The sequence below is a fragment of the Dendronephthya gigantea genome, unplaced genomic scaffold (genome assembly GCF_004324835.1).
Source record: "Dendronephthya gigantea isolate DGI-Jeju-01 unplaced genomic scaffold, DenGig_1.0 000015F, whole genome shotgun sequence".
In the NCBI taxonomy this organism is placed as follows: Eukaryota; Metazoa; Cnidaria; class Anthozoa; order Malacalcyonacea; family Nephtheidae; genus Dendronephthya; species Dendronephthya gigantea.
Window position 1 is genome coordinate 1106579 of NW_021163025.1, and position 12435 is coordinate 1119013.

The 12435-nt window shown below is 37.9% G+C and overlaps 2 protein-coding genes and 1 pseudogene across 2 annotated transcripts; 1 reads left to right on the forward strand and 2 right to left on the reverse strand.

Moving 5' to 3' along the window:
* Nucleotides 1-1008: 1008 nt before the first annotated feature.
* LOC114520182 lies at nt 1009-2793 on the reverse strand (annotated as a pseudogene).
* A 588-nt stretch (nt 2794-3381) lies between these two features.
* On the forward strand, nt 3382-9846 carry LOC114520092 (tetratricopeptide repeat protein 27-like). The gene is made up of 31 exons (XM_028540300.1): nt 3382-3535; nt 3653-3760; nt 4084-4162; nt 4272-4386; nt 4512-4562; nt 4656-4745; nt 4852-4954; nt 5107-5134; nt 5224-5296; nt 5372-5423; nt 5512-5592; nt 5674-5717; nt 5983-6095; nt 6215-6281; nt 6440-6553; nt 6661-6696; nt 6792-6851; nt 6970-7092; nt 7180-7257; nt 7336-7431; nt 7516-7569; nt 7674-7772; nt 7873-7925; nt 7995-8073; nt 8181-8267; nt 8342-8402; nt 8621-8673; nt 8766-8843; nt 8942-9053; nt 9145-9245; nt 9357-9846. The coding sequence occupies exons 1-31, from the start codon at nt 3394-3396 to the stop codon at nt 9483-9485; spliced, it is 2559 nt and encodes an 852-aa protein (XP_028396101.1). The 5' UTR covers nt 3382-3393; the 3' UTR covers nt 9486-9846.
* Nucleotides 9818-12378, reverse strand: LOC114520093 (DNA polymerase kappa-like). Its single transcript, XM_028540301.1, has one exon. It carries the CDS (start codon nt 12372-12374, stop codon nt 9963-9965), a length of 2412 nt encoding a protein of 803 aa, XP_028396102.1. The 5' UTR covers nt 12375-12378; the 3' UTR covers nt 9818-9962.
* Between the last annotated feature and the right edge of the window lie 57 nt (nt 12379-12435).

Consider the following 12435-nt stretch of genomic DNA (forward strand, 5'->3'; position numbering starts at 1 on the left):
ACTCTTAAGTCTACATGCATACACTACGTCTACAACATGATAGTTTAGTGCTGATACTTACGGGTTGTCCGACATAATTGTTTGTATTCTCTTTTTCTCTTTTATCGAGTAAATACTAAAGATCATTAACAAGGGAAGCGAATAAAGCTAAGCGATTGATAACACGTTAGTTTTTTCTTTGACTTTCTCGTACAGTTGGGGTTTAGAAATATTCTTTCGTCTCCCAAGTTACTTTCTCAGATTAGCTGCGGCACTGTGTATGACGCTGCGTCATGCAGCTGCTTTTCTTAGTGTGGCAAACGGCTAACAGCCAATCACATTTTAGTATCCACAGCGTCATAGCTAATTTTAAGATTTTTTTATCACTGCACATATCATCACAATAGTATAGTGGAAAGGGGCATGATAAAAATGGTCCTAACTGGAAATTGGTAATTTAAAGATGCGTATCACGCCCTGACGCCTGCAGGAATTCTAGTTTTGGTAGTCAAGACGAAAAATTCAAACTTCAAAATTTCCGGCCGTGACTACTAAGACCAGAATTCCGGCTGCAGGTGTCACGGCTTGTTACGTCATTGTGCATAAGGTCTATTGCAGGCGACTTTTTTCTAAGACCCTGTTTATAAACATAAAAAAATGAAGACAGAAAAATCGATCTAAATTTATTGAAAAAATTAGCAGAAATGTATTTTAAAATTGAAATTTAAGTACGTATTTCTCATAAGGCTGATATATTCGGCTGATCTGAGCTACTCTTCGAATGTTTTCCCAAATGTTTTCCTATCGCGAATAATTTAGGAGACTGATGAGTGATGTAAATTCGTCGTGTTAGTCAAAGTGTTTGATGCAAACACACTGAATTATAGATGGAAAGTGTTTATTTTGATTCAAAACAAAATCACCTTCAAACAAATTTTAACATACATATTTAGTGTTTTGAAAATAAATCTACCTTGTTGGATAAACGTGTCTAAACATGTACATATAAAGTTTCTAGAGAGCTCCACATATGTTTACTATTTTATGAGTGAACTTTTGAATCATATTTTGTTTGCGTAAACTTTTCAGAAGTTAACTTTCATGTTCTTCTGTGAAAATCGGCTTCAAGTATTTGTTATCAAAGTTACACCAAACTCGAACAAGCCAAGCACTTTCGTACTGCTTTTTCTCCCGTCTTTCCTCAGGAGTGCTGAGTGAGGGATCATTGATGTCGATTAGGCTCAGCCTGCGAGCTTTTAACTCCTCCATTTGTTCATCAACGCCGGTTTTAATCTCCAGGAGTTTGAGTACCGGGGTTGTGGCACCTCCTATAAGAATCACCGACACGAGAACTATAGACAAAGTCGCCGTGAGCATCATTTGCCGAGGCATTGAAACCGTATTCCGTACGGCTAACGCGAACGCTATCGCACCCCGCAGTCCTGAAAACATCATCATATGTTGAAAATTCCAAGAAATCTTCCCGGATCTGCCTATATTCAAGAAGAAGCTTAGTGGGTAGATGTTAAGAATACGACCGACGGTGATAGCCAAGAACGCCCAGGCGATGAACCGGAAGTCCCATATATGAGTGGTTAACGTGAACAGCGACAAGCCGATGTATGAAAATATAAAATTTTCTGCCAGAAAGTTCAAAAGCTCGAACGTTTGGATTGTGCGCACGCGCGATGCCTCGGAAAGGTTCTTGTACGTGTAGTGTTGTTGCGTGACGCCGCAAAACAGAAGGGCGACGATGCCAGACCAATTGACAACCTCGGCTGCTAGGAAACTACTGTAAGACATGACGAAGAACAGCGCCGTTTCCAGAATGGGGAAGCTGCCGATTTTCGTCAGCTTCGTCACCAGTGCGTTCGTACACGCCACGCCGCTACCAATCAAAAGAGAGCCGAAAAATATCGAAAAGAAGCTGTTCAGCGCCCAGAGAAACGAATACAGGTCGAATTCGCGCTTAGCGCTCGGCTGGTAGGCCAAGTAGTTTTCCACGGCGCGGTATAGAACTATGGCGACCGCGTCGTTGAAAATGCTTTCCCCAAAAATTAACGCGTACAAATCCACGTCGACTTGGAGGTCGGTGATGATCGCTAGAACGGTGATGGGGTCGGTTGCGGCAATCATGGCCCCGAACAGCAAGCACTCAGTGAAATCAAACGACTCTGGGATGCCCATGTACACATTGTAACCATAGACCATCGCGCCGGTCGCAAAAGTCGAAATAATGGTGCCAATAAAAGCATACGTAAGAATCGCACCCAAATTGCGAAAAAAATAACGTTTCTTCATGTTGTACCCCGCGGAGAATATGATCGGTGGTAAAAGCACGTGGAAGAAAATCTCCGGGTTAAAAGTCGAACGAGCTTCTAGTTCGTTCTCGTGTTGATCGTTGTCATGATAAATGATTCCCTTAAAACTGTAGGAATAGAACGTTCCATTGATGTTTACTTTAAGGAGTTCTGGTGCCACCGTCAAATTGTTGCAATTATCAACGGTAATCGAGTTGTTGTAACTGTCGTGAAAGCGATTGTACTTGATAAGCGCCCCGACGACTATCCCAAAAACTGTCGCGACTCCCGTCTCGTGAAAGCAACGAAAGCGGCGAATTTTAAAAAGCCATGTCATCAGCACCGTGAATATAAGAAGATTTGTGAAGATAAGCATGCTTAGACTATCTATATTGTGTGAATTGGCTATTTCGCTTTCCCGTTTGCCTTCTAGTTTAACCGGTATATCCTCCTTTGTTATGTTATCCTTCGCCAGAGCTTTCTCGGTCAAGTAAACCACAAGAAATATGGCCATCGCTTTTGCTGAAGAGTACATGTTGAATCGAGAAATAAGCCAGACGTTCTTCGCGATTGTTGACGACTAAATTTTAGTTTATATTGTTATTCTCAATCTTCATGCCGCGCGATCTGCAGGTGTTTCGCTATGGACGAGCGAATATGAAAATGTTTTAACATGGATGAGCGCCTATACCTGCCTTCAAGTGCGCTTAATTACGGGTTAATTAAAATACTAAAAGCTTGTTTTCACGTTTTCCTGATGAATCACGTAGGTACAAATAAGCTTTGAAATGAAAAATTCTGAAAAACCGTTAAGTTTAGCTTGAAATTAAAATCTTCCGCATCTTTGACAGTTTGTCATACTATGAACGCCTATTTTTGTTTCCAACTGGTAGGATATTTTTTTCACGAGTGGTGGTTCATATTTATATTTTTGCATTGGCTTCTCTCGAAATTCCCCCACCGAGAGTAGAACTTTCAAAAAGCTTGAGTAAAAACCCAGGAAACTATCCTTGATATGGGCAAGTATCGGCATGTTCCGGTCATCTTAATAAATCGCGTGAATTTTCTGATCAGTGCCCAGTCTTCCTACAAACGACAACAAATCCCGGCCAAGATGTCTTCCACACGTGAAGAAGAAAAATATTTGGATTTTTTAAATAAATTCGAGTGTTCGTTATTTAATGGAGATGGCGTGGTGAATATTGCGGCACTGGAGCAGATGGCAAGCTGTATCTCTCAACCCAATGCGATATTTGGTAAGAAAATTTGATATAGTATGGGAAATTTATATTGGCACGTGGGCTCAGATTTTTACTCCACGGGTTGAAGGATATAATAAGGGCGCTTGTTGATATTAAAATAAACCTTTTCAGATGAGATTAGACGGATAGTGGAATGCTTGCCAAATGGAGATTATCGAATGATCTTTAATGGAACTTTTGCAAAGTGTTTGCTTGGCTCCAATAGTGGATTGAAATCAGGTATTAAAATACTGACTGCTCAGGGTTTGAGCGCTAAGACTGCAACATTGCGGAACAATATTGTGTGGTTACTTCCTAGAGAAGGTCCACTTGTAAAAGACTGTAATCTTAGGAGTAGGTGTTGATATATAAAAAGTAAAAACCTTGCAGAAAAACCATCAGAGACCCAAACAATCCTAAAGTTTGTGAGACTGAGAAGTACCTAATGTTAGGTTACTTAAGGTGGCTCCATACAATTTTTGAAATGAGGCAATCAAATAATAATACTGAACCACCTTAACAAAGTTTTAACCTCCCTCTTCTTTTAACATTTTAATCCTTAGATGATATTAGTTCACATTTTAAAGAACAGATTTCAAAAGAGCTGTCATCAACCAAATCACTTTTGGAATGCTATATAAGGTGGGGCACAGCATGCATATGGAAAGAACACTGTTCAATTATTGAGATTTGTAATTGAATTTGATGCAATATACTCAAATAATTTGAATACTGTCTTTTGCCCCATTAGGCAACTCCTTATTTTGTTACTTGGTATTGCATGTTTACAATTGGTCGTCCAGCAAAATTGGTTGGGTCCACCGTTAAGGGATGAAGAGTTAACAAAATTGGGCAATGGGGAAACAGTAAGCAGAGCATGCATGATTGTTCATTCATTGTTCTATACAATATGTTTATGTTACTATACTTTTTTAAGAACAGAGGTTTTTTGCTTTTGCATTATTCCACTAGCATTTGTTTATTACCACAGACAAAAAATCAACCAAAACAAGTTTTTGAATCCTTAAGCAGAGATGGAGAGGTATGGTAATTAGCAGTGAGCAAAACATGATATACATAGAAATTTATTATGAGAATGGCCACTCATGAAATATTATTATTACTAATGTTCCAGGAAGTATATGGTCTCGCTAAAAACATGGAATATTTATTGGCAGCAAGAACAATATTAGCAGATAGTCGAGACTTGCTTGTTAACATTAAGGTGTGTTGTGCACTATAATACATTGATGGTATAAAATGTCATTTAATATAAAGCTAGTTGGTCCATATGTGGTACCTAAATACATTTACATTGGATTTTCCACTAGACTCAACCTCTCTGGGAAATTCGATGCATTTATGTTCATCAGCAGTTGCTTGAAGAACCTTCGCCATCTCTGAAGGCAGAAGTAACACCTGCATTAGAAAGAAGTAAATAAGAATATTTATGTGGTAGTTTTTATTGCCATTTATAAAGATTAACAGATAATGACAATTATAGGAATCATACATTTAAGTACTTGTTAGTCTTTAGTGAACTATTGGTACTGTCAATGCTTTTCTTTTATACTTTCTTAATTTAGTTCATTTCGACGACCAAAGCTTCTCAAGGTATTGTAATTTGCACAAAATACATTTGAATCCCATTTCTAAATTATATGACAGGTTGACAGCAATGCATATTTTTTTATATATTTTAGCAAATTACTCTTTAGAGTATACTTAGAAAGTAGCTATCATTTTCTACAATATTTCGAGTGTAATAAAGCCAAGGTAACTGAAGATGGCTTTACGTTCTGTACTTTTGATTTTGTACAAAGCAGGTTATTGAATTTTTACCTCTTGTAGGAGCAAATTGAAAAGGCACAAAACTGTGTTGGATTAGAGCTTTACTTAGAAGGTACTTCTCAACGTTTAAAAGTTGGACTTCCTGTTTGTTTACCCCACATTCATTTTTAAAAGCCACTGTTTGTTTTTTTTTATGCTAGGGGCACTCGGTAAAAGAACGAAATTTCAGCAAATCGACTACACACAACTTCTAGCAAAAGCAAAAATAAACAATTGTTCAGGTATGAGCTTGGAAAATTGAATCAATGAATATTGGTTTTCCCCATTTATTGTCAGTCATTGTTTACTTTCACACTTTGTAGAAAATGGAGATTTTGAAAAATTGGATTTAGAACATTTGCCCAAGGTAAAGGGAAATATATTAAAGTTTACAGTTGATATCATCTAATAACTGCTCAGAACTGGCTGACAGTGTTGATGCTTATTGTGATTTTGGCGGGAAACGCTTCAATAATGTCCGACTTTCAATTTCTGCAGATTTTGTAAATTTTATTTGGCTAGACTGTATTCCGCTAGAACGTATAGTTATATAGTTTGCTTCCATGAAATTCGGCTTCTTGATCATTTATACATTCATACAAGCATCGTCTGCACATATTGCTATATCTTAGGATGTCACGTTGAATGACGACACGCTTTTAAACAAACCCAAACTCACAGACGGCGATAATAACCTTCAGGAAGAACTGAGTTCTCTACATTTGGCTGCCATCGTGGCTACCTGGTGAGTTTTCATCAAGTTCTCTAGCAAACCAGAAAAGGTTTCACGTAAAAAAAAGATAGGTGGAGAGTTTGAGTGGTTTGTTTTCAACTTGTTTACATGTTGTCCTTGGTTTGTTCCAGTTTTTACAAGCAGAAATCTCAAGCACATCATGAACTTTTAGATGAGGAGATACTTGCAAATGTGACGGTACGGAGCATGGTGTATATATGGTTGTGTTTTTGGGTAGAGCCAGGATAGAGCTTAGACATAAAGTAGTGCTCGCTCAAGAATAAGTCACTATGAGTATTAGTATCAGGACTGTCTGTGAAAGGTACAATAAATAAATGTGTCCTTTTCATGTTTAGTTGCTCCTGTCGCAGCCGAGAGTCTGGATTGTGCAGTCTATTGCCCTGTTCCTACGTAGTAAATATGAGAAGAAATCATCTCGCAAGAAAGAACGAAGTATGATGCAACTACAGGTACTGTAGCGTCTCATCGGTTATACTTGGAAGCTGAACACACTGTATTCGCCACTCTATTGGGAGAGAGAACTATGTTCATCATTTCTTCATATATCCTGTTTCAGCAACTAGTTGACCAATATAGCGATTCAAAGGCCAAGGTTCGTGAGAGATTTCCGTCTTGTTTTTGAGAGCAACTAAATCATTTTAATAAACCATTGCATTGCTTTTTAATAAACCATTTTTATGTCCATAGTTATCACAAAGAATGGAGTTGTTTTACAGCGCCCCACTTCCTCCAAGGTGGAAACTGCAGGTGATCAAAGATTAAACTATATTTGCTTACAGTAGGACCCATGGTCGGATGACCAGAATGCAAACAGAATGTAGCTATTTTGGGTTTGTGACAGTTTTTTATTCACTTTTTTATATAGCGAGAACTGGCAAATCTTTATCTTGAAATCGGAGTCACAAAAAGTGCTCTGGACGTTTTCGAAAGGTTACAACTCTGGGGAGATGTCATTAATTGCTACATATCTTTAGGGAGATTTGAGAAGGTAATCCTACCCCACTTGCCAAACCTGGATCGTACGAAATCCCTGCTTCTTTATTAATATACATACAATGCTGTGTCATGACTTTAGGCGGAATCTGTTGTCAGAACTCAGCTCAACATCAAAGAAACTCCAATACTTTGGTGTCTTCTTGGTGATGTGACTAAAGTAAGTTATTTACGATGGTATGCTTTCATATATGATATGTATTGTTTCAGAAACAGTAAATTTTGACTATGATTTTAGAATGATGAATACTACAGGAAAGCATGGGATATATCGGGACATCGTAGTGCGAGAGCGCAAAGATCATTGGGATACTTGAACTTACGCAATAAAAAGGTGCCTTTGCAAAATTAGGTGCACAATACACAGATAGGTGTTGAATAAAAGTTTGTCAACATTTTCCGCTCATTCTTCTTTTAGTTTGAAGAAAGTATTCCTTGTTTCCAAAAATCCCTGGAGATAAACTCGCTTCAGGTGAGCAAAACCGTCAGCTTTGTGTTTGGATGACTTGTATCTATGGCTGCATCTTCCAAATTCGTTACAGCAAATGAAAAGAAAAATTTTCAAAACTTTTTCAGGAGAATGTTTGGTTTTCGCTTGGCTGTTCTGCTATGCTAACAGGGAAATTGGAAATTGCTGCAAAAGCTTTTCATTGGTGTGTTTCTCTGAACCCAGATGTATGTAATCTTACATAAGATAGCCTGTTGAAGATAACCGTCTTTATAATAAGTCGATGAGTAAGATAGCGTTATGATAGTTGTTGTATTTGTCTCATAGAACTCAGAAGCGTGGAATAACTTATCATCAGTGTATATTAAAATGAAACAAAAGTGAGCGATGTTTATGTTTAAATGGTAAAATATGAAACAATTGTCAACGCCTTGAATTCGCATTTCCAGGGATCGAGCATTTCGGACACTTCAAGAAGCATTGAGAGCCAATTATGACAATTGGCAAATGTGGGAAAACTTTTTAGTGGTGAGAAAGGTCACATTTGAAATAAATAATTTAACACTGTTTAATTATTTGTAACATTCACAATCTCTAATTGTTTAATCTCTAATTGAATTAATTTTTATATCAAGATAGGTACAGACGTGGGGGCTTTTGAACAAGTTATCCAAGCCTTCCACCGGCTAATGGACCTTAAAGAAAAATACTTTGACATTGAAGTTTGTATTTTACTGTCTTTTATATTTTCAGTATACTGTAACATTCAACTAACGTTATGTATATTTCTTTACAGGTTCTTGGAATACTTGTACAATCTGTCATTAATGGCATAGAGGACAACAAAAGTTTGTCTGGTAGGGGAAACTTAAAACTTTCCAAATTATTTTTTTGCAGTATATACCATATATGCTACACTCATTCTGTTTCCCTTAGTACGGGTAAAATTTCCATATTATTTCCAACTAGCATCCATTCTATATCCATAATATGAATTTTGAAAGAAATTTCCAGTGATTATGACGAGATTTTATATAATTTTTGCTCATTAAAAAATACGGCACTCATTTTCAAGCATCAAGGTTAAAACCAAAAGTGAAGGAACTATTGGGAAGAATAACATCACAGGTACAGTATTGTAACTGTTGTTGAGAGCATAGTAGTTTTTATTACCCCTGCGTGAGTGGAATGTCTTAAAAGTCATTTCTGTATTATTCAAGGTTACTGGAAATGGTGATGTTTGGAAACTTTATTCTGACCTTTACAAAGATGGTGAATCTGAAGAAGAGAAAGATAAGGTATCCTCGCCGACAGGCAATGCATGGGATGATATAGAAAGTTTAGTATCACATATTAATATCAAGTACAGTATTTCACGAAATTATGTTTTGAACAGTTCTTGCAGTTCTTAGTGAAAGCTAATGGAGTAAATATACAAAATCCTGGTTGGGAGAAAAGTGAGGAAAAGATTGAAAAAGTTGTTCAAATCACCCTTGAACTATCAAAAGGTTTGAAAAAGCTAATCGAGCGTATAATTAGTCCTACATAATTGAAGACGATCTTTAAAAGTATTTTGTTGTGTGGTTATTGCATTTCCAGCATATCACGATATTGCCCAACATCAAGAGCAGACGACACGAGCTATTCAACTTTTATCTTCATCAAAGTTAAACTTAAGAGGGGTAATATCAAGGCTAAAGGTAAGTGTAAATAAAGTGCTTTAATGTACAATTGGCTAAGTACTTACCGTCTCTAATGGGACTTCGAATACCAGCCTAAACAACATCCTGCACTTTATGTACCTCTTATAGAAAAACGAAAGTTTCGAAATATCAGAAGGAAGAGAGAAGGTTTTAAGTACAGCATTGTCAAAACTGGAAGAAGAGTTGGAGAAAACTATGAATGCGATTGATGATTTAAAATCTGCATCAAATCGGTAATATGAGGAGAAAGTTACTCGATCCTTAGATTACATAAAGTTCGGATTGGGTTCACTCCTCTGACAAGAAGGAAAACAAGAAAATCACAAGTCACAAGAGACTTCACAAGAAGGCTGACCCAAATCGATGAAAGAACAAAGCCTTATCTACTCTTACAGCCTATGTGTTATGTCCTATAATAACGGGAGAGATGTAAGAAGAAAATGCCGACGCTTTCCAAGAGTACAGGAAGTTCCAAAGATGGGGCCGATTTCTTTGAATTTACTGATGTGATTATGGATAATTCAGCTTGATGGCGTAGTTGGATTATCTTGTTTCTAGTAATTTAATACCGATTACATACTGCCGATTCAAATTTCCTAGTATATTATATATTCCAATATATATAATTCTTTGCAATCTGACAGTTATTTTAAAGTCTAAATTAATCTGTGAGTCCCCACCTCAAATTTATAGTTTAGGATGTCTGTGCTATTGTTACTTTTTATTCTTTGTCAGAAAACGGTCCATAGGATTCTTTTTAACCATTTTATTAGGGTTAGAACTAGATTCCCTTTTTCTTTTCTTGGATGTTTGTTTGCCTTTGTTTGTTTGTAAATCATATTTAACGAGACCTGACGACGTTCGCTTGCTAAGACACATCTCAACATGCTGGTTCATTTGCAGAAGTGGATTGCTAGATTTGAATGTCAAGTCTATTCCACAAACTGGACAGTTAAAGGTAGTCTGTTTCACCGCCGGTTTCACGAAACTTGATCGTTTCATTGTGACATTCTCGTCTGCACTAGTCTCTGGCTGACCACACGGTTCATCAGGCCTTTGTATATGCTCATCCAGGATCATCTCATTTGGTTCAGAGTTCAGGTTTGATGAGTTACAAGACGCACCACGCTTCTTCATTAAACTTAAAATGGTTGGTTGTTTACTTTCATTGGCTAATTGGCTCTTTTCACAAAAATCCGCAACTCGAACCCCCATCAATCTCAACCGTAAGGGTTCTGGACTACATGCTCTGATCTCGTTAGCAAGTAATTTTCTCGCGTGTGGAAAAATGTCGTCGGCTTCTTGAACCGGAAACGATGCTGTACACACTCTTGTTTTCACTTCAAAATGAACCGTTTTCAATTTAATACCGATTTTTCGCCCTGTCAATCCTTTCGCCTTCAAACTTTCAGACAACTCTTGGCAAAGTTCCCGGCATTTTGAAAAATGTTCCTCGGGCTCGCTTATTTCTCGGAAAGTTGTCTCAGTGCTCATACTCTTTCGTTCACGATCAACATTGACTACAGTTGACCCAAGACCTAGCGAAATCTCCAAGTAGTTCCTACAAGCGGTCGGGCTGAACAGCAGCTGCATCAAGTCTCGACGCTTGTGTAAGTCGAAACACGTGTTGACCTTCAGTATGGAGGTCAAAATTTGTTCGCTAACACGGCCGATGCCGAACGCCTTTCGCAGCGGTAATTCTCGAACAAAAGCCATTATTTTGTCCTTTTTAGGTTTAAGGTAAAATTGACCATTAGGCTTGTTCTTATCAGAACATACTTTAGCTAGGAACATGTTTGGAGCAATCCCGGCACTAGCAGTAAGCTGGGTCTTTTCCTCAATTTTTCTTCGCATTTCGTTCACAACCTCTTCGACTTTGGTGTAAAACTCCTCTTCATTGATGGAACTCTCTTGTTTTTCCTCACTTGGCTCTCTTTTATATCCTATCTCGTTGGTCATAGATTCATGTAGTTCTTTGAAATCTTTATCAGACATGCTCTTTTCTTTAACTACATTTGGTGTAACTAACACCAGCTCCTCGTCTTTTTTATTTTCCTCCTCTTTCACTTCATATTGATTTGCCGAAATTCTGGCTAAATCGGTATCCCACTTCGCTGTCATTTTGCTAAAATCTTCTTGTTTGATGCTTATCGAGCCTGCATCCTTTGCAGTGTCGATAAATCCCCTGGTGTTTCTGTCTACATCCATATTATCTTCTGGTGCAAGCATCCCAAATTTCGTCAGTTCTTGTTTCCGAATCGTCGAACTCTCTCCGCTGTTGTCACTCTCGACTTTCACAATTCCTTTTTCATCCTCACTCCTGTTCAAAGTATTCAAATACTCCGTTATATCCATATATGCTTCATCCAGACTCATAGGCAAAAAATTCCTATCGTACTCTGCCAGCACTTCTCTGATCTCATGACTGATCTTTGTATATTTATCAAAATTTGCGCGCACGATGATTAAATTCGGGCATAGTTTCTTAGCAATAAATCCTGGCATGCCCGCGCGGACGCCATAACGCCTTGCTAGATAATTGGATGTACACAACATGTCATTTCCACCAACTGCCATGGGTTTAGACTTCAAACTTGGATCGTCCCGCATTTCAACAGCAGCATAAAACGCGTCCATATCAACGTGGACAATAGTACGGGTCAAATCGCGACATTGCTCTAATTCTCGGACAATTTTATTCGCGTCTTGTTTTGCTTTGAGTTTTTGTTCATCGTTATACGAGGCTAACTTTCTTTGCAATTCTTCAATACGTTTTTGTACTTGTTTTTCTTTTTTCTTCTCGTTTTCATAAAACTTAGACCCTTTGCTAGCGTCGTGGATAATTTGATTGATCTTCTCCTTGTCTAAGCCCTCCATTCCGGCCTTTGTTGTGTTCAAATCCATACGCGAAACTTTTTGTTTGTTAGAATCGAATTCCCCAACATTCATTACATCGATTGTTGCATTATTTTTCGCATTCAATGTACCCCCATCGGTGTCAGCATCTAGAGGAGTCGCGCTAGCATTTGTATTTTCAAAATTATCATAATTTTCATCGAATTTCCAATCATTTTCAAAGTTTTCATCGTCTGAAGAGAAATCAAACTCCTCTTCATCCGCCGCCATTTTGACTTCTTTCCCGCTGTTTTTAAAGGGCGCGAAAATCGACGGCTGATTCCGATCTCGT

What these genes read in the sequence shown, in the direction of transcription:
- LOC114520092 (XM_028540300.1), top strand. Translation starts at nt 3,394, where the DNA reads ATGTCTTCCACACGTGAAGAAGAAAAATATTTGGATTTTTTAAATAAA. An exon ending in CCTTAAGCAGAGATGGAGAG is followed by an intron (nt 4,563 to 4,655) that starts GTATGGTAATTA and finishes CTAATGTTCCAG; the next exon opens with GAAGTATATGGTCTCGCTAA. An exon ending in AAAAATAAACAATTGTTCAG is followed by an intron (nt 5,593 to 5,673) that starts GTATGAGCTTGG and finishes CACACTTTGTAG; the next exon opens with AAAATGGAGATTTTGAAAAA.
- LOC114520093 (XM_028540301.1), bottom strand. Translation starts at nt 12,374, where the DNA reads ATGGCGGCGGATGAAGAGGAGTTTGATTTCTCTTCAGACGATGAAAAC.